General features: G+C 35.5%; 2 protein-coding genes and 21 non-coding genes across 24 annotated transcripts in view; 15 read left to right on the top strand and 8 right to left on the bottom strand.

Moving 5' to 3' along the window:
• Window positions 1-334: 334 nt before the first annotated feature.
• On the top strand, window positions 335-407 carry Trnar-acg (transfer RNA arginine (anticodon ACG)). The gene has a single exon. It is a non-coding gene; the product is annotated as a tRNA-Arg (tRNA).
• A 196-nt stretch (window positions 408-603) lies between these two features.
• Window positions 604-685, bottom strand: Trnas-uga (transfer RNA serine (anticodon UGA)). The gene has a single exon. It is a non-coding gene; the product is annotated as a tRNA-Ser (tRNA).
• A 250-nt stretch (window positions 686-935) lies between these two features.
• On the top strand, window positions 936-1,008 carry Trnar-acg (transfer RNA arginine (anticodon ACG)). The gene has a single exon. It is a non-coding gene; the product is annotated as a tRNA-Arg (tRNA).
• A 338-nt stretch (window positions 1,009-1,346) lies between these two features.
• Window positions 1,347-1,419, top strand: Trnar-ucg (transfer RNA arginine (anticodon UCG)). The gene has a single exon. It is a non-coding gene; the product is annotated as a tRNA-Arg (tRNA).
• Window positions 1,420-1,627: 208 nt separating this feature from the next.
• Window positions 1,628-1,700, top strand: Trnar-acg (transfer RNA arginine (anticodon ACG)). The gene has a single exon. It is a non-coding gene; the product is annotated as a tRNA-Arg (tRNA).
• A 200-nt stretch (window positions 1,701-1,900) lies between these two features.
• Window positions 1,901-1,982, bottom strand: Trnas-uga (transfer RNA serine (anticodon UGA)). The gene has a single exon. It is a non-coding gene; the product is annotated as a tRNA-Ser (tRNA).
• Window positions 1,983-2,323: 341 nt separating this feature from the next.
• On the top strand, window positions 2,324-2,396 carry Trnar-acg (transfer RNA arginine (anticodon ACG)). The gene has a single exon. It is a non-coding gene; the product is annotated as a tRNA-Arg (tRNA).
• Window positions 2,397-2,626: 230 nt separating this feature from the next.
• Window positions 2,627-2,699, top strand: Trnar-ucg (transfer RNA arginine (anticodon UCG)). The gene has a single exon. It is a non-coding gene; the product is annotated as a tRNA-Arg (tRNA).
• A 209-nt stretch (window positions 2,700-2,908) lies between these two features.
• Trnar-acg (transfer RNA arginine (anticodon ACG)) lies at window positions 2,909-2,981 on the top strand. The gene has a single exon. It is a non-coding gene; the product is annotated as a tRNA-Arg (tRNA).
• Window positions 2,982-8,185: 5,204 nt separating this feature from the next.
• Trnar-ucg (transfer RNA arginine (anticodon UCG)) lies at window positions 8,186-8,258 on the top strand. The gene has a single exon. It is a non-coding gene; the product is annotated as a tRNA-Arg (tRNA).
• A 209-nt stretch (window positions 8,259-8,467) lies between these two features.
• Trnar-acg (transfer RNA arginine (anticodon ACG)) lies at window positions 8,468-8,540 on the top strand. The gene has a single exon. It is a non-coding gene; the product is annotated as a tRNA-Arg (tRNA).
• A 200-nt stretch (window positions 8,541-8,740) lies between these two features.
• On the bottom strand, window positions 8,741-8,822 carry Trnas-uga (transfer RNA serine (anticodon UGA)). Its single transcript has one exon. It is a non-coding gene; the product is annotated as a tRNA-Ser (tRNA).
• Window positions 8,823-9,163: 341 nt separating this feature from the next.
• Trnar-acg (transfer RNA arginine (anticodon ACG)) lies at window positions 9,164-9,236 on the top strand. Its single transcript has one exon. It is a non-coding gene; the product is annotated as a tRNA-Arg (tRNA).
• A 615-nt stretch (window positions 9,237-9,851) lies between these two features.
• Trnar-acg (transfer RNA arginine (anticodon ACG)) lies at window positions 9,852-9,924 on the top strand. The gene has a single exon. It is a non-coding gene; the product is annotated as a tRNA-Arg (tRNA).
• Window positions 9,925-10,124: 200 nt separating this feature from the next.
• On the bottom strand, window positions 10,125-10,206 carry Trnas-uga (transfer RNA serine (anticodon UGA)). The gene has a single exon. It is a non-coding gene; the product is annotated as a tRNA-Ser (tRNA).
• A 341-nt stretch (window positions 10,207-10,547) lies between these two features.
• Trnar-acg (transfer RNA arginine (anticodon ACG)) lies at window positions 10,548-10,620 on the top strand. Its single transcript has one exon. It is a non-coding gene; the product is annotated as a tRNA-Arg (tRNA).
• A 338-nt stretch (window positions 10,621-10,958) lies between these two features.
• On the top strand, window positions 10,959-11,031 carry Trnar-ucg (transfer RNA arginine (anticodon UCG)). The gene has a single exon. It is a non-coding gene; the product is annotated as a tRNA-Arg (tRNA).
• Window positions 11,032-11,237: 206 nt separating this feature from the next.
• Trnar-acg (transfer RNA arginine (anticodon ACG)) lies at window positions 11,238-11,310 on the top strand. Its single transcript has one exon. It is a non-coding gene; the product is annotated as a tRNA-Arg (tRNA).
• Window positions 11,311-14,931: 3,621 nt separating this feature from the next.
• Window positions 14,932-15,004, bottom strand: Trnar-acg (transfer RNA arginine (anticodon ACG)). The gene has a single exon. It is a non-coding gene; the product is annotated as a tRNA-Arg (tRNA).
• Window positions 15,005-15,212: 208 nt separating this feature from the next.
• On the bottom strand, window positions 15,213-15,285 carry Trnar-ucg (transfer RNA arginine (anticodon UCG)). The gene has a single exon. It is a non-coding gene; the product is annotated as a tRNA-Arg (tRNA).
• A 924-nt stretch (window positions 15,286-16,209) lies between these two features.
• Window positions 16,210-16,291, top strand: Trnas-uga (transfer RNA serine (anticodon UGA)). Its single transcript has one exon. It is a non-coding gene; the product is annotated as a tRNA-Ser (tRNA).
• Window positions 16,292-17,802: 1,511 nt separating this feature from the next.
• Window positions 17,803-18,950, bottom strand: part of LOC127841495 (probable basic-leucine zipper transcription factor S) — a 156,880-nt gene continuing 155,732 nt past the window's right edge. The window contains exon 6 of the transcript XR_008031038.1: window positions 17,803-17,851. The gene's annotated coding sequence lies outside the window, so the exon portion shown is untranslated. The remainder of the gene's footprint in view (window positions 17,852-18,950) is intronic.
• Window positions 18,018-18,950, bottom strand: part of LOC127841494 (GRIP and coiled-coil domain-containing protein-like) — a 104,092-nt gene continuing 103,159 nt past the window's right edge. The window contains exon 6 of one of the 2 annotated variants that reach the window (XM_052370348.1): window positions 18,018-18,163. In XM_052370348.1, the coding sequence (XP_052226308.1) occupies window positions 18,099-18,163 (65 nt within the window). In that variant the 3' untranslated portion in view covers window positions 18,018-18,098. The remainder of the gene's footprint in view (window positions 18,164-18,950) is intronic. The other variant, XM_052370342.1, reaches the window with a different exon arrangement.

Raw genomic sequence — 18,950 nt, 5'->3', positions numbered from 1 at the left:
GGTCAAACGGATAAGGTGACTCACTGAGTTCAGGAGATTGCATGTTCGATTGCTAGCGGAATGTTTAGTTATATATTCGTATCTCAGGATATAACACAAATATATAGTGCATTAACAAGTTCGAACAGGATAGCCACAACAGCACATTTTATGCATGTTCATATTGCTTTGCATGTCTAAACGTTACCTATATTAAAACGAAACAAATGGGCACCACAATAGTCAAATAATTTGTCGTATAAACCTTGTATTATGTTTTTGTTTTGTTTTAATCGGAAGTTTAACAGGCTCTTTAGTAAAATGTTAAATGAGCACAAACGAGTGTGCTCGACAAGGTCCCGTGGCCCAATGGATAAGGCGCCTGACTACGGATCAGGAGATTGCAGGTTCGAGTCCTGCCGGGATCGATATATCAATCTGCCATCTTTTTGACGTTAACAACGATAACTACATTTGCAAGAGGAATACTAAAGCAAATGAAAAACACTCAGGTAAACAGTGAGTAAATTTGATATAAGTTTTAAAATACACTTGAAACGATTAGCCACTTCCAAAGTACTTCTTGTGTTGTTGTAAATAAAATTTAAAACCTACAATAATAAACGCTGCAAGCAGGGTTCGAACCTGCGCGGGAAGATCCCATTGGATTTCAAGTCCAACGCCTTAACCACTCGGCCATCACAGCTTATAAATCGCATAAATCGCAAGTTCCCATGGTCAAACGGATAAGGTGACTCACTGAGTTCAGGAGATTGCATGTTCGATTGCTAGCGGAATGTTTAGTTATATATTCGTATCTCAGGATATAACACAAATATATAGTGCATTAACAAGTTCGAACGGGATAGCCACAGCAGCACATTTTATGCATGTTCATATTGCTTTGCATGTTCAAACGTTACCTATATTAAAACGAAACAAATGGGCACCACAATGGTCCCGTGGCCCAATGGATTAGGCGCCTGACTACGGATCAGGAGATTGCAGGTTCGAGTCATGCTGGGATCGATTTTTCAATATATCGTACATCTTTTGACGTAAATGCAATTTCAACAACGATAACTGCAGACTGATTTGACACAGGGATACTTAAATTATTTAGAAACACGCAGGTAAACATTATGGAACTTTCGTTAGGTTTTAAATTGAACATGAATAATTGTTAGCGACTTTTATCAATGACCTTTGGATACGGTGGGTGGCTCCAGATATAGAGATCTAATTTGCTATTTGTATACACATGTTTTTAATGCATAAGCAAAGCATATAACATAACGAAACGTAGTGCAATTATTGTCTGTCATAACGGTACGGTAATAACTGGGCGTATCTTGCATTGCTTTTCAGGTCCTGTGGCCTAATGGATAAGGCGTCTGACTTCGAATCAGAAGATTGCAGGTTCGAGTCCTGCCAAGATCGTATGTTTAAATTAATCGATTGTAGATAAATCATTTTTTCCAGCCGTTGCTCCCGTCATTAAAACACGTCATGTTTTTTATTTACTTACTATGTTAGTAAAATAATTTGTCGTATAATCCTTGTATTATGTTTTTGTTTTGTTTTAATCGGAAGTTTAACAGGCTCTTTAGTAAAATGTTAAAAGAGCACAATCGAGTGTGCTCGACACGGTCCCGTGGCCCAATGGATAAGGCGCCTGACTACGGATCAGGAGATTGCAGGTTCGAGTCCTGCCGGGATCGATATATCAATCTGCCATACATCTTTTTGACGTTAACAACGATAACTGCATTTGCAAGAGGGATACTTGAGCAAATGAAAAACACTCAGGTAAACAGTGAGTAAATGTGAGTTAAGTTTTAAAATACACATGATACGATTAGCCATTTCCAAAGTACTTCTTGTGTTGTTGTAAATTAAAATTGAAACCTACAATAATAAACGCTGCGAGCAGGGTTCGAAGCTGCGCGGGAAGATCCCATTGGATTTCAAGTCCAACGCCTTTACCACTCGGCCATCACAGCTTTTAAATTGCATGGCCAGTTTACATTAACAATTATTAGTCCCTTTGAATATAATCAATCCATTGTTTTGATATATTCACGCTCAACAGACTAGAAGATGTAGTGTACACATTGGTCCCATGGTCAAACAGATAAGGTGACTCAGTGAGTTCAGGAGATTGCATGTTCGATTGCTAGCGGAATGCTTAGTTATTTATTCGTTTCTCTTGATAATACACACATATATACTTCATTAACAAGTGTGAACGGGATAGCCACAACAGCAAATTTTATGCAAGTACATATTGCTTTGCATGTTCAAACGTTACCTATATTTAAACGAAACAAATGGGCACCAAAATGGTCCCGTGGCCCAATGGATAAGGCGCCTGACTACGGATCAGGAGATTGCAGGTTCGAGTCCTGCCGGGATCGGTTTTTCAATATATCCTACATCTTTTGACGTAAATGCAATTTAAAAAAACGATAACTGCAGACTCATTTGACAGAGGGATACTTAAATTATTTAGAAACACGCAGGTAAACATTATGGAACTTTCGTTAGCTTTTAAAGGTGCTAAGCATGTAACATAACGGAACGTAGTGCAATTATTGTCTGTCATAACGGTATGGTAAAAAACGGGCGTATCTTGCATTGCTTTTCAGGTCCTGTGGCCTAATGGATAAGGCGTCTGACTTCGAATCAGAAGATTGCAGGTTCGAATCCTGCCAGGATCGTATGTTTAAATTTATCGATTGTGTATAATGCATTTTTTTCCAGCCGTTGCTCCCGTCATTAATACACGTCATGTTTTTTATTTACTTACTATGTTAGTCAAATAATTTGTCGTATTATCCTTGTATTATGTTTTTGTTTTGTTTTAATCGGAAGTTTAACAGGCTCTTTAGTAAAATGATAAATGAGCACAAACGAGTGTGCTCGACACGGTCCCGTGGCCCAATGGATAAGGCGCCTGACTACGGATCAGGAGATTGCAGGTTCGAGTCCTGCCGGGATCGATATATCAATCTGCCATACATCCTTTTGACGTTAACAACGATAACTACATTTGCAAGAGGGATACTTAAGCAAATGAAAAACCCTCAGGTAAACAGTGAGTAAATGTGAGTTAAGTTTTAAAATACCAACACAGATTTGCCAAAGAGCAATTCAGATCATGATTTAAATTAAATACAAGTAATATGAAAGTCTGCCTATTGGATCCCAGTTAAGACTTATTTGTCAAATCTGCACATTAATTTTCCCTTAGCCATGTAGAATTGGGGACTAAATACCATCAAGTCATGTAAAAAGGAGCAGGGTATAGCACGCTGCTATTGATCTCTTGAGCTTTCACATGAATTTTACAGGTAATTTTCATACAACAAATGATAGTATATAGTGTAATGATAAAGCATTATGAGCACAAATTATATCTCTTACTAGTGGTGCAAAAATCATTTAAGTGTCACATTTCAAAAGAAAATTTATATAAAAAGGTATTATTAATTGTTAAAACGTTATAAAAGGTTATTTCAATTCACTAAAGCATTTAATTACAAGAACAAGTGCATTTTATGTCCATTACAATACATGTAACAGTATTGGCATTGTATTTATCTTCATTTGATGTGCATTTAATACACTTAAAAATGCAGACAAGACACACTTCTAACAGAAACAAATGTATTTTTTTCTGCATTTTTCCAGCATTCTCTTCAAGTGTATTTTTTATCATCCCAAATACACTTTACCAGGAAAAAGGTATGTTAAAATGCATTTTTAGTTTGTTTTAAGTATATTTTCAAATGCATTAAGACACTCTTTTCTTTTTCAAAAAATGTTGAACAAAAACTTGAAAATATTTAATATACTAAAGTGTAGAAATAATTAAAGTTTTGTATGAGCATCAAAAACAGTGTCAAATTCATACCAGTGCCTATTTAGTAGCAGTAGGCCTTATATGGTCTACTTGTGGTAGAAATAATGCATTTTGTATAATACAACATACATAAATTAAAAAATATAGCTGCCCATACAGTTCAATACAATGTTCAATTAACTACACTATGCAAAGTTGAAATATGACATCAAGCTTGGAATAATCTTTTCAATAATGAATAATATGCTGTTTTAATTTATAAGTGAAATAGACACTTGCATATAAAAACTGATTTTACATCAAAACTAAATGTTTAATTTGATTTTTAGCTCCACTGGCCAAAGGTCCTGTGTCCATCGTGCATCCATGCATAAACTTTTCCTTTAAACATCTTCTCCTTAACTACTGGTCCAATTATGATGAAATTTCTTTGGAATATTCCTGGGGTGAACCTCTTTCAAATTTGTTCAAATTATGCCCCTGGGGTCAAATTTGACTGCCCTGGGGGTCACAAAATTTGCTTAAATAAGGCCTATTTTGTGAAAACTTTCGAAATATCCCGTCCATAACCATTGGGCCTAGGGCTATAAAATTTGGTATGTAGAGACATCTAATAGTCCTCTACCAAATTTGTTCAAATTATACCCCTGGGGTCAAATTTGACCCTGCCCGGGGGTCATAAAATTGAACATATGCTTATATAGGGTATATTTTGTGAAAACTTTACAAATCTTCTCTTCCATAACCATTGGGCCTAGGGCTACCAAATTTGGTATGTAGTGGCATCTTATAGTCCTCTACCAAGTCTGTTCCTGGGTTTGACCCTGCCCCGAGGGTCACAAAATTGAACATATGCTTATATAAGGCCTATTTTGTGAAAACTTCAAAAAATTTCTTGTTAAAATTTAATCCCTAGGGTCAAATTTGACCCTGCCCCGGGGGTCACAAAATTGAACATATGCTTATATAATGCCTATTTTGTGATAACTTAAAAAAAATCTTGTCCATAACCATAAGGCCTAGGGGCTACACAATTTGGTATGTAGTGACATTGTATAGTCCTCTACTTAGTTTGTTTAAATTATGCCCCAGGGGTCAAATTTGACCCTGCCCCGGGGGCCACAAAATTAATTATATGCTTATATAGTGCCTATTTTGTGAAAATTTTAAAACTCTTCTTGTCCTTAACCATAAGGCATAGGGCTACCAAATTTGGTATGTAGTGACATGTTATAGTTCTCTACCAAGTTTGTTCAAATTATGCCCCTTGGGTCAAATTTGACCCTGCCCGGGGTCACAAAACTGAACATACCCTTATATGGGGCCTATTTTGTGAAAACTTTAAAAATCTTGTTGTCAATAACCATTGGGCCTAGGGCTACCAAATTTGGTATGTAGTGACATCTAATAAACCTCTACCAAATTTGTTCAAATAATGCCTCTGGGGTCAACTTTGACCCTGCCCCGGGGGGTCACAAAATTGAATAAACGCTTTTAAAGCGCCTATTTTGTGAAATCTTTAAAAAATCTTCTTGTCGAAAACCATTTGGACTATGGCTACCAAATTTGGTATGCAGTAACATCTTATAGTCCTCTACCAAGTTTGTTCAAATTATGCCCTTTGGGTCAAATTTGATTCTGACCCGCATGTCACAAAATTGAACATTATATATGCTTATATCTTGCTTATTTTGTGAAAACTTTTAAAATATTCTTGTCCTTAACTCTAGGACCTAGGGCTACCACATTTTGTATGTAGTGAGATATAGTAGTCCTCTACAAAGTTTGCTCAAATTATGCCCCTGGGGTTAAATTTGACCCAGCCCAGAAGGTCACAAAAGTGTACATGTGCTTAAATAGGGCCTATATTTAAGTATTTGCACATGCAGAGAAATTTGTTTCAGCCTTTTTTCAGCAGTGGAGCGATACAGGGCCATCATGGCCCTCTTGTTTAAATACTCAAAAAATGAAACCGTGTTCATGCTTGCATGAACACAGTTTATAAATGCTGTCAGAATTATAAAATATGCAATTACTATAAATACAAATGCCAGGGAAAAGTGATTTTTGTACTAAAAAATTCGAATGAATATTACAATAATACATTCTGAATACTTTAGTATGTAATTAACAGTTTTGTCTGAGAAAATCACTAAATTTTATATATTTATTCAAATTCACATAAATCATATTTCAAAAACACATAATTACTTCAAATCCTTTCACACAATACTGAAAAAAAAATGCACAGTTGCTGATTGTTATTGATTCTTTATTAATTTATACATGTACCATTTTTTAATCTTGATGCATCCTCAATTGTATAATGCACATCTTAATCTGTTTTAACAATTATAATATAAAGATGAAGGCTGACTCAGTAAAATAATAATCCATGATTTCTGCAGTACTTGCAGACAAACTAGGAATACTGCTTTGATATTATCTATCTATCTAATGGGATATTAATTTGGCTTCAATAGAATAAAATCAAAGCATACACATGTATAAAATGTGTATGTATATATTATTTAAACTTAAATTGATTGACCATCGATAAAAAGATATTATAATATATGTATATATATATATATATATATATATATATATATATATATATATATATATATATATATATCCTTGTTAAACTAAAAATTAAATATGTATGTTTCTATTACATCATTTAGGACTTTTATTTTCAGACAAAGTAGAGTGAAGCTTAAAACAGTATCCAATTGTAACAGTCAATTTTGGGAAAATCAACCTTATAATTATTTTCTGTGTTGGCCAATGTCATAATTGGTATAAAATGTATATTGAACTGGAAGTTTTCTTTATTTTAAATGATAACATTTGTTTGGTCAGCCATAATTGTCACAATCAAGTGGTCTTTTTACACTGTAGTTTTCTCACTGACTATGGGTTTGTTCTGAGAATGAGCCACACAAAGTATCCTTGCGGAGATGAGTTGTCAATTTTATGTTTATCAGTCTTTCATAATCCAGTATACCTGTAAAAAGGGAATTTGTAACTAATAATCACACAATATACACAATTAAAATTGTATGCATTTAGATTTATTTAGTACTGCACATTAATCATTTTCCAAAAATATGTAGCAACATTACATTATATAATGCAGCAATACTTAAGTAATTTACTAATTAAAGGTCGCTGATGTGTAATGGATGTGGTGTCCACCTAATGATCTGGAGGTCACTGGTTTGATCCCCAGTGTGGGAGCATTCTTAAGAAATCTCCAAGAGACACCCAAGTACTGGTTCTAAGCCCAGGAAACGAACTCAAGAGCATTTCACATACATGTACGTAGTTAGTACTTTAAATTTAATCGAACTAAAAATGGGTTAAAACTAACAACTGAAACCCTTATTAATACATTTTATTTTGAATCAAGCAAATGTGCAAATTCATTCAAAGTAATGAGTAAAATTTAAAAATTCTACTTTAAAGTAATCATGATAATTTAGATCATTTACAGAATATTTAATGATGATAATGATACAATTATATATTCCCTAAATGATAAAAATAAAACATGTAATGTTAATTTATGAAAAAAACGTTTTAATTTTATCAATATCATGGTATTTACAACTAGATACAGGCAATTAGATCAGAAACGTGCATTAATTATATTAATGAACAACCCAGACATTTGTAGTGATTTATGGTCACTATTTGATTAACGTTCTATACATGACCTGTCATAAAAGGTACTTTTTAGCCAGTACTACAATCGGCAATGATAGTCTGTATTGCATACATATTCCAACGTCTTTTATCGATTCGCTTCCTCAAACTGAACAACTATTTAATGTTTACATCGCGAAACGTAATGCATCCAGTTTCACTTTCGGTTTGGTTGGTTTTGTAAACACCGTAATTTCATCTTAAAAATTGGATGATAGGGTGATTAAATAATAATGGAAAAGTAAATCACTTGGATAATAGGTCAAAATGCAACACAAATGAACGTTAATAGTGCTATTAATATCAAAGTTTCGGTAAAAAGTTTGGCGCTAGTTCAACGCGCGTCGTATACAGCCTCATAACAATAGACTGACAACCTTTTGGGTAGTAAAGTAGTAATACAAGGCAATATGGCGACTATTAGCCACGAGGCCTATCTTACGGAGGAATCCGAGATAGCCGATGTATCACGATTGGGATACTTAAATTATTTAGAAACACGCAGGTAAACATTATGGAACTTTCGTTAGCTTTTAAAGGTGCTAAGCATGTAACATAACGGAACGTAATGCAATTATTGTCTGTCATAACGGTATGGTAAAAAACGGGCGTATCTTGCATTACTTTTCAGGTCCTGTGGCCTAATGGATAAGGCGTCTGACTTCGAATCAGAAGATTGCAGGTTCGAGTCCTGCCAGGATCGTATGTTTAAATTTATCGATTGTATATAATGCATTTTTTTCCAGCCGTTGCTCCCGTCATTAATACACGTCATGTTTTTTATTTACTTACTATGTTAGTCAAATAATTTGTCGTATTATCCTTGTATTATGTTTTTGTTTTGCTTTATTCGGTTGTTTAACAGGCTATTAAGTAAAATCTTAAATGAGCACAAACGAGTGTGCTCGACACGGTCCCGTGGCCCAATGGATAAGGCGCCTGACTACGGATCAGGAGATTGCAGGTTCGAGTCCTGCCGGGATCGATATATCAATATGCCATACATCTTTTTGACGTTAACAACGATAACTGTATTAGCAAAAGGGATACTTAAGCAAATGAAAAACACTCAGGTAAACAGTGAGTAAATGTGAGTTAAGTTTTAAAATACACATGATACGATTAGCCATTTCCAAAGTACTTCTTGTGTTGTTGTAAATAAAAATTAAAACTTACAATAATATACGCTGCGAGCAGGGTTCGAACCTGCGCGGGAAGATCCCATTGGATTTCAAGTCCAACGCCTTAACCACTCGGCCATCACAGCTTATAAATCGCATGTTCAGTTTACGTTAACAATTATTAGTCCCTTTGAATATAATCAATCCTTTGTTTTGATATATTCACGCTCAACGTACTAGACGGTATAGTGTACACATTGGTCCCATGGTCAAACGGATAAGGTGACTCACTGAGTTCAGGAGATTGCATGTTCGATTGCTAGCGGAATGCTTAGTTATATATTCGTTTCTCTGGATATAACACAAATATATACTTCATTAAAAAGTGTGAACGGGATACCCACAACAGCTAATTTTATGCAAGTACATATTGCTTTGCATGTTCAAACGCTACCTATATCAAAACGAAACAAATGGGCACCATAATGGTCCTGTGGCCCAATGGATAAGGCGCCTGACTACGGATCAGGAGATTGCAGGTTCGAGTCCTGCCGGGATCGATTTTTTAATATATCGTACATCTTTTGACGTAAATGCAATTTAAAAAACGATTACTGCAGACTCATTTGACAGAGGGATACTTAAATTATTTAGAAACACGCAGGTAAACATTATGGAACTTTCGTTAGGTTTTAAATTGAACATGAATAATTGTTAGCGACTTTCGTCAATGACCTTTGGATAAGGTGCATAGCTCCAGATAGAGAGATCTAATTTGCTATTTGTATACACATGTTTTTAATAATAAATCTGAGCATGTTACATAACGGAACGTAGTGCAATTATTGTCTGTCATAACGGTACGGTAATAAACGGGCGTATCTTATATTGTTCTTCTGGTCCTGTGGCCTAATGGATAAGGCGTCTGACTTCGAATCAGAAGATTCGAGTCCTGCCAGGATCGTATGTTTAAATTAATCGATTGCAGATAATGTTTTTTTTTCACAGCCGTTGTTCCCGTCATTAAAACACGTCAAGTTTTTTTATTTACTTACTATGTAAGTCAAATGATTTGTCGTACAATCCTAGTATTATGTTTTTGTTTTGTTTTAATCGGAAGTTTAACAGGCTCTTTAGTAAAATTTTGAATGAGCACAAACGAGTTTGCTCGACACGGTCCCGTGGCCCAATGGATAAGGCGCCTGACTACGGATCAGGAGATTGCAGGTTCGAGTCTTGCCGGGATCGATATATCAATCTGCCATACATCTTTTTGACGTTAACAACGATAACTGCATTTGCAAGAGGGATACTTAAGCAAATGAAAAACACTCAGGTAAACAGTGAGTAGATTCAAGTTAAGTTTTAAAATACACATGATACGATTAGCCATTTACAAAGTACTTCTTGTGTTGTTGTAAATAAAAATCAAAACCTACAATAATATACGCTGCGAGCAAGGTTCGAACCTGCTAGGGAAGATACCATTGGATTTCAAGTCCAACGCCTTAACCACTCTGCCATCACAGCTTTTAAATCGCATGTTCAGTTTACGTTAACAATTATTAGTCCCTTTGAATATAATCAATCCATTGTTTTGATATATTCACGCTCAACCGACTAGAAGATATAGTGTACACATTGGTCCCATGGTCAAACAGATAAGGTGACTCACTGAGTTCAGGAGATTGCCTGTTCGATTGCTAGCGGAACGCTTAGTTATATATTCGTATTTCAGGATATAACACAAATATATACTTCATTAAAAAGTGTGAAAGGGATAGCCACAACAGCTAATTTTATGCAAGTACATATTGCTTTGCACGTTCAAACGTTACCTATATTAAAACGGAACAAATGGGCACCACAATGGTCCCGTGGCCCAATGGATAAGGCGCCTGACAACGGATCAGGAGATTGCAGGTTCGAGTCCTGCCGGGATCGATATATCAATATATCGTACATCTTTTAACGTAAATTCAATTTCAACAACGATAACTGCAGACTCATTTGACAGAGGGACACTTAAATTATTTAGAAACACTCAGGTAAACATTATGGGACTTTCGTTAGGTTTTAAATTGAAAATGAATAATTGTTATCGACTTTTGTCAATGACCTTTGGATAAGGTGCGTGGCTCCAGATATAGAGATCTAATTTGCGATTTGTATACACATGTTTTTAATGCATAAGCAAAGCATATAACATAACGAAACGTAGTGCAATTATTGTCTGTCATAACTGTACGGTAATAAACGGGCGTATCTTGCATTGCTTTTCAGGTCCTGTGGCCTAATGGATAAGGCGTCTGACTTCGAATCAGAAGATTGCAGGTTCGAGTCCTGCCAGGATCGTATGTTTAAATTAATCGATTGTGGATATATTTTTTTCCAACCGTTGTTTCCGTCATTAAGACACGTCATGTTGTTTATTTACTTACTATGTTAGTCAAATGATTTGGCGTACAATACTAGTATTATGTTTTTGTTTTGTTATAATCGTAAGTTTAACAGGGTTTTTAGTAAAAGTTTAAATGAGCACAAATGAGTGCGCTCGACACGGTCCCGTGGCCGAATGGATAAGGCGCCTGACTACGGATCAGGAGATTGCAGGTTCGAGTCCTGCCGGGATCGATATTTCAATCTGCCATACATCTTAGTAGTATATCTAAATATAACGACACAAATAGAAGTCTCCAGATTATTCAATCGTTTCGCTTTGCTACGCTTTGTAATTTTCAGGTTTTTAAATCGTCAAAAGATGCATAAAAAGGATATTTTAGAGCACGGTAAATGTTCAGTGTTTCATGTGTCCTCAAAAGTATCATACTTATTACAAAAATGTGCCAATCTGAAACATATTTTTTTTTATTTTGTCAATTTAAAAAAAACGTGAAAAACGCCAAATTAATTAAAAGTAAAACATACAGTAATAAACTGTGCGAGCAGGGTTCGAACCTGAGCCGGAAGATCCCATTGGATTTCAAGTCTAACGCTTTAAGCACTCGGCCATCGATATTTCAATCCACCATTTATCTGCTTGATATAAATTCACAAAAGACAAAATATAAAAGCGACATAATTAAGCGAAAATAAATGCAACATTTTGCCCATAAACGTCCCCATAAACATTGCTTAAAAAGCATTCTTTAGTGAATACATTTTAACATAAAAAGATACGTCGTGTCAAAAAGCAAGAAAGAATTTAAGTATCAAATTGACTGTGTTTTCTTCACTTTTTACTTTACTTTAAGCATATTGTATTTCCAAGAAATGACATTGTACATATATATACATTGTTCCATGCATAATGGAAAAAGCGTTAGACCTGAAGTTCTTCAACATTATCGGGGTTCTTTCCCTTGCAATAGTTTTTACATGTTGTAATGGTGACAGACTTACATAAAATATTAAACATGTCATTTACACAGTATACAATTGAGAACATAAATCTCAATAATTATATTTATTATATGATGACAACAGTACAACTAATAATAACAGTAGTTACCAAGAATAGTAATACTAATAGTAATAATAATAATAAAACAAAAAATAATAATGATTTTATAGAAAATATACAGATATCTTATACAAAGAAGGATATTAATAATGATAGTAATAAGTCCTGTCCAGCAAAATGTAAAAAAAGAGTAAGCTAATTAATGAATCGCTTTGTCGTAATAATATATTTTTTAACTTCGTTAAAAATGATGGTGTTGTTTTCATTATTTAGAGAAGGCTTACCATAAAGGAACATCTCACAATTTAGGGGATGAAAAGACCGTAGCGCAGTAAATAGAGCTAAGAACAACACACTGCCATTTGCCACTGTCAGCGGTCTCATCAATTAAAAATGATCTCACCCCCCCCCCCCCTATGGACAATGCTCTACCCAGCCAACCTCACCCCAACCTATAGGTCCCTTGTATTGTTTTAGGTGGATGCATGTTTGGGCCAATGTTTTATGATGATATTGACAGAAAAATACTATTTGGAAAACAATCTCAATACATATTGAGTATACATACACACTGTATGAAACGCACTCAATGTCTTATGTTGAACGATTGTAGGCTTAATCAATTGGTCATTTGCACAAATATGGTATATTATCGAGTATAGCGTGAGCCTGATTTTCTCTATATTTTATCTACATGAAATAATTATAAAGTAGTCTCATGTGTATGTTTATATTAATAACAGTTGCAAAACATGTAAAACAAATGGTGCTTATTTTATGATTTTGTACGATATTATACTATTATGAATACAATATAAAAATAATAAATTTAAATTGATAAGTATATTTCGCACACTAACATGTCGATTGCATTCTTGGCATTGTACTGCTATCTTCACAATCCCGAGGCTGCATTCAATTCCTTAATCTTATTAAAGTAGTAAATGTTAACGAATACATTTGGAGACTTCTCTTCAACATCAAAAGTTGCGCTCTTAATGCAGCGCGAATCAATTGATATTCGCGAGTATCACTAGAGGTGTAATTGCACGAGCTGCTTCGAGGATCTTGAAGCTCAAGAGCGGCACGTGCTAGCTGCACTTAAAATTAAGAATGGCCTGACGGAAGAATGATTTCCAAGGGTATTGCCCACATATTTCATTAAATGTCCAAACGTGATTTCGCGTATGATTGAAAGCAACAACGAAAGACGAGTTTTAGTAAATTGTGTCACTATGAAATCTTTAACTTATTTGTTTTTATCAATGTCTGCCATGTATGTATAAATACTTCTTGTTAAGTATATTCCGTAGCTTATATTCTCCAACAAGAGCTGTCTCCATAGGATGGCATATGCCTCCAATAAGCGCTTTGATACAAGTTATGGGAATTTTTCGAAACCTAAATGCATTTTTTCGAAACCTAAACGCAGACCCTAAATTTAAGGTCACGGTGAAAGGGGTCAAAATTTGTTTGCGTATGAAAAGGCCTAGTCCATATACACATGCATACCAAATATGAATGTTACATCTGAAGCGATATAGAAGTTATTAGCATTTTTTGAGACCTAAACGCAAAGTGTGACAGACGGACGGACGGACGGACAGACGGACATTGCGATCACTATATGCCCTCTTTCGGGGGCATAAAGTAGACTTGCAACGAAACAGATCACAGTGAATTGAAAAGCAATTCGTGAACTAAACAGCAGAGGTAATAAGGTATGAATTGCATATAATAATTTTGCACCGACTCATTGGTATTTCTAATTATTTTCTAGTACATGTTTTTTTACATCGCTGGTGATATGTTTGAAGAGGGCCTCTCCAGTTATTAATTAAAATATTAATTTAGATCAGCCACATAAAAATGATAAGTGACGAATGTTTAATTATATGTGCTATGAAATAGCAAAGTAATTCAGAACATTTTTGATCACCACAAATATATTTGTTTACAACTATGATTTTAAATTAAAGAGACCTGATTTTAAATTAAAGGAACAGTTAACAGATTGAAGAATTTACCAGTCCACGGTTTACCAACAAAATAAAGAGCTAAGAAATCACTTGAACGGATAACTTAGTTTAAGTTATTATTATCACATCCTTAGTATTATATATATTATACTTTAAAAAAACATGTATAGTATAATATTATACTATATTTAGACAATGACACACGGCAGAGCTGGGTAACACATAAAAATAAACGCTAAAACACGGCAAAGCTGGACCGGACGTGTATCAACGGATCATAGCCACATTAAATGTAGTTCAACATGCGATCCCTAAATGACATAAATTGCGAGCTCCTGATCCGCATTTCAGTCGAGTGATTCATTATGTCACGGACCTGAACTTGATGAAGAAAGATCAGATTATTACAACACCGATATGACCTTAGATAATTGCGTATGTTTCCTTTTGTTATTTGTTCAATTTGAGCATTAAATGTATGTGTTGACTTAAATAAAAATAAAAATTTAATATAAGTTCACGAAAACCTGTGTGGTTAAGGCGTTGAACTTGAAATCAAATGTGATCCTCCCGCGCATGTTCGAACCCTGCTCGCAGCGTTTATTATTGTATATTTTACTTTTCATTAACAACAACACACGTTGTACTTTGGAAATGGCTAATCGTATTATGTTAATTGTAAAACTTAACACAAATTGCCCACTGTTTATCTGAGTGTTTTTTTTAATTAAATTAAGTATCCCTCTTTTCAAATTCAGTTAGCGTTGTTGACATTGCATTAACGTCAAAAAGATGTATGGCATATTGATATATCGATCCCGGCAAGACTCGAACCTGCAATCTCCTGATCCGTAGTCAGGCGCCTTATCCATTGGGCCACGGGACCATGTCGAACACTTTGGTTTGTGCGCATTTAACATTTTACTAAATAGCCTGTTAAACAACCGAATAAAGCAAAACAAAAACAAAATACTAGGATTGTACGCCAAATCATTTGACTAACATAGTAAGCAAATAAAGGACATGACATGTTTTAATGACGGAAACAGCGATTGAAAAAAATGCATTATCCACAATTGATTGATATAAACATACGATCCTGGCAGGACTCAAACCTGCAATCTCCTGATTCGAAGTCAGACGCCTTATCCATTAGGCCACAGGACCTGACGAATAAAACAAGATACGTCCGTTTCGTTATGTTATATGCTTAGCTTTAGCATTAAAAACGTGTGTATATAAATAGAAAATAAGCTGATGCCGAGTTTTATACGTTTCCTGTATATTCCAACATTGCGAACATAAATAAGACGATCCCACAAGGACTCGAACCCAAAATCTTCTGAACCGTAGTCAGGCACCTTATTCCTTGTGCCATGGTAAAATAGTGTATACCGTTTACTATGGTTTATTGAAACGGAAAATTATTACATGTATACGATTCCGGTAGCGTTCGAACCTGCAATCTCAATATCTGGAGCCACGCACCTTATCCAAAGGTCATTGACGAAAGTCGCTAACAATTATTCATGTTCAATTTAAAACTTAACGAAAGTTCCATAATGTTTGCCAGAGTGTTTCTAAATATAGTATCCATCTTCCCAATGAGTCTGCAGTTATCGTTGTTGAAATTGCATTTACGTCAAAAGATGTGCGATAGATTGAAAAATCGATCCCGGCAGGACTCGAACCTGCAATCTCCTGATCCGTAGTCAGGCGTCTTATCCATTGGGTCACGAGACCATTGTCGTACCCATTTGTGTCGTTTTAATACATGTAAAGTTTGAACATTTAAAGCATATATGCACTTGAATAAAATAAGTTGTTGTGGCTCTCCCGATGACATGTGTTAATGTAGTATATGTTTGTGTTATATCCTGAGATACGAATATATAACAAAGCATTCCGCTAGCAATCGAACATGCAATCTCCTGAGGCGCAGTGAGTCACCTTATCCGTTTGGCCATGGGACAAATGTGTACACCATATCTTACACTAGTATCGGTTGAGCGTGAATATATCAAACCAAGCGATTGATTATATTCAAAGAGACTGATAATTGTTAACGTAAACTGAACATGCGATTGATAAGCTGTGACGGCCGAGTGGTAAAGGCGTTGGACTTGAAATCCAATGGGATCTTCCCGCGCAGGTTCGAACCCTGCTCGCAGCGTTTATTATTGTAAGTTTTACTTTTCATTTACAACAACACAATATGTACTTTGGAAATGGCTAATCGCATCAAGTTGTACTCAAATTAGCAGGGCGACTTTTTATATTTCCGTTGTAAGACAACACAGCAACGGAATCGGTTTGCTACATATGCCTTTCGATGGTCGATGGTCAATTGCTCGATCAAGTGGATCCCGGTTCTCAGAAGACCTTTAACATGCGCAATACAGCACCGATAGTTTTTTGGCAATAAATTAGAGGTTTGATATTAAGCCCGTAAGACGTTTTACGTTTTCAAATATGTCAATACTTACCCCATGTCAGGAAAGTGCACTAAGTAACCAGATTGAAATAAACTCGAAATAATAGCTAAGTTGATGCATGCATTTTCACTACATACAATGTATGTGTGAATGTTTGCTTACGATACGTTTTACTGATGAACCCCGCGAGAGTGTCGTTCATAAACATTGTACGTACAATCATATAGCTCTAATGTCAATCTAGAACTGAGAAACACAATACAATCATAAGCATTTATTTCTTTATTAATTAAGATTTTAAAATTATATTGACATTTTTAAATTTTCTAAATTTGTAAAGCCCATATAAGCCTAGTCCCATATACACACAGATGACTACGGCAGTCCCAGATCGTCTCTGATTGCCCGGATCAAGATCCTATAAAATCCGTTGACTTTTTAATGTTTTAGCGTCGACGCTCTTCCAAAGATCATCATTCCGGTGACAACACCGGATCCACAAGGACCAGTCTGTACCAACACGGAAGCTAAACCCAACAAACACAGCGGCAACACGGACTGTCCCGGCAGAGGTACGTTCTATTACGGACCAACACGGCATAGACACGGAGTGTCACGGGTAAACACGGAATCTACACGGACAATCCCGGACTTTAACGACAATGACGCGGAAAAACATGGCAGCGATACGGAACAATCACGTCTGCCCCGGAGGGACAATAACTTGTATAAAATAAAGTTGATTTCCGATGATTTCAAGCAGATTGCTAACGCTTAATATTGAATGCTAGTTTTTTACATTGAAATGTTTTAAATCGATATGACATTATGACATAACATTTCATGTTTATTATTATCACACAGAACATAATCTGTCAAATATTATTGTCAAATGATGTTAACTTTTTAAATTTCGTAAAATATTAATCCACATTTTAGTGTTCACAATTATAACTCCGCTAGATGTACAATAAAATGACATGTTCATGAACTATTTTGTTCAATCACAATGTTCACATCATGTCATCCTGCCAGGACAGAGAGTTTCATCTGCTGAAAAGTAGGATGGCATTGATGCGTCTTCGTTAGGTATAGATTAAGGATCATGTGGACACAACACGCCTATGTCGATGGTTTCCTTTAGTTCAACTTTTGATACTTATATGTGCATGATTTTCTGCTGTGTGATAATAATAAACTGAAAATAGTATGCAATTAAGAGTCGCATCGAAATGAAAATTTTCGAGGTTACACTTTCGAGATCTGATTGTAAAATTATGGATTCACCGAAAACCAACCTGATGGTAAGTGTCTGCCGTGTTGTTCCGTGTTGATTGCGTAATGCTGTCGGGCTGTCCGTGTTTGTACGTGTGGTCGGTTTGGGTGCCGTGTTGTAACCGACGTTATGATCTTGGTAAAACCTTTGTCGCTTAGAAACCAACCAGTCCACGGATCGTCCCGTATCTTGATCTGGGTGTATTCGTGATGATCCGGAACTGCCGTAGCCAACCGTGCTTATATGAGACTGGGGCTTAATTTAAATGTCTAAATGTCGACGTCGGGAAGGTGAAGGCTGGAGCTGTCCCGGCAATCTGGTACTCCAATCATCTCTGAAATACATATACGGACACATTAATACATGCCATTGTTAAATATACTCGTATTTCCACGCCCAAGCGGTCTTAATAGTATAATTTTTAGTTTTAAATGAAAAGCACATTATACTAAAAATCTTAAACATATCGCGCAATATAAATAAAAATAATGTCATGCAATATATGAAAAACGAATGTACTTTAGAATTGTTTTTATTATATTTTAAATGCTTCACGCATTAATTGTACATGGTCACTCATTTCGAATGAACCACGCGTACCTAAGAATTCATTCACTGTCCTTGGTGACCTGCGCGCCTTGACGGCGGACGTTGGGACCTTCGCGGAGTGGTTTACGTTGTCAACGACGTCCATCTCAAACAGACTAACCTTCACTGCGCTCTCGGCAAAAGCTGAAAATTGGTGCCAAACAATGTCAACATTTTAAGTCGATGCAGTTTCACATGGTAAAGTGGATATGGTGTACACCTCCCGACCGTGTTATCGTAGTTGAGATCCCCAATCGTAAGTAATGTTGATATGTCAAATGCATAACGAATTCATTCCGACCCAAATCTTTTTTATCATGTATGCAAGTACTGAATACAATTGAAAATGTATGCAGAGACATCGTTGGAAGAAATGACGTAACACAGATAATGGTTTATTTTCATAAAAAAGTGAGAAACTAGCACCATGACATATACGGAACAAAACGTGTTACTACGTAGCACTCATAGCAATTATATGTCAGACTTGTCTATGTAGAAATAATAAAATAAAACAAACAAAAAACACAGAT

The sequence above is a fragment of the Dreissena polymorpha genome, chromosome 8 (assembly GCF_020536995.1).
Source record: "Dreissena polymorpha isolate Duluth1 chromosome 8, UMN_Dpol_1.0, whole genome shotgun sequence".
NCBI lineage: Eukaryota > Metazoa > Mollusca > Bivalvia > Myida > Dreissenidae > Dreissena > Dreissena polymorpha.
The sequence above is the reverse complement of the archived record's forward strand: the minus strand, read 5'-3'. Positions and strand labels throughout refer to the sequence as shown.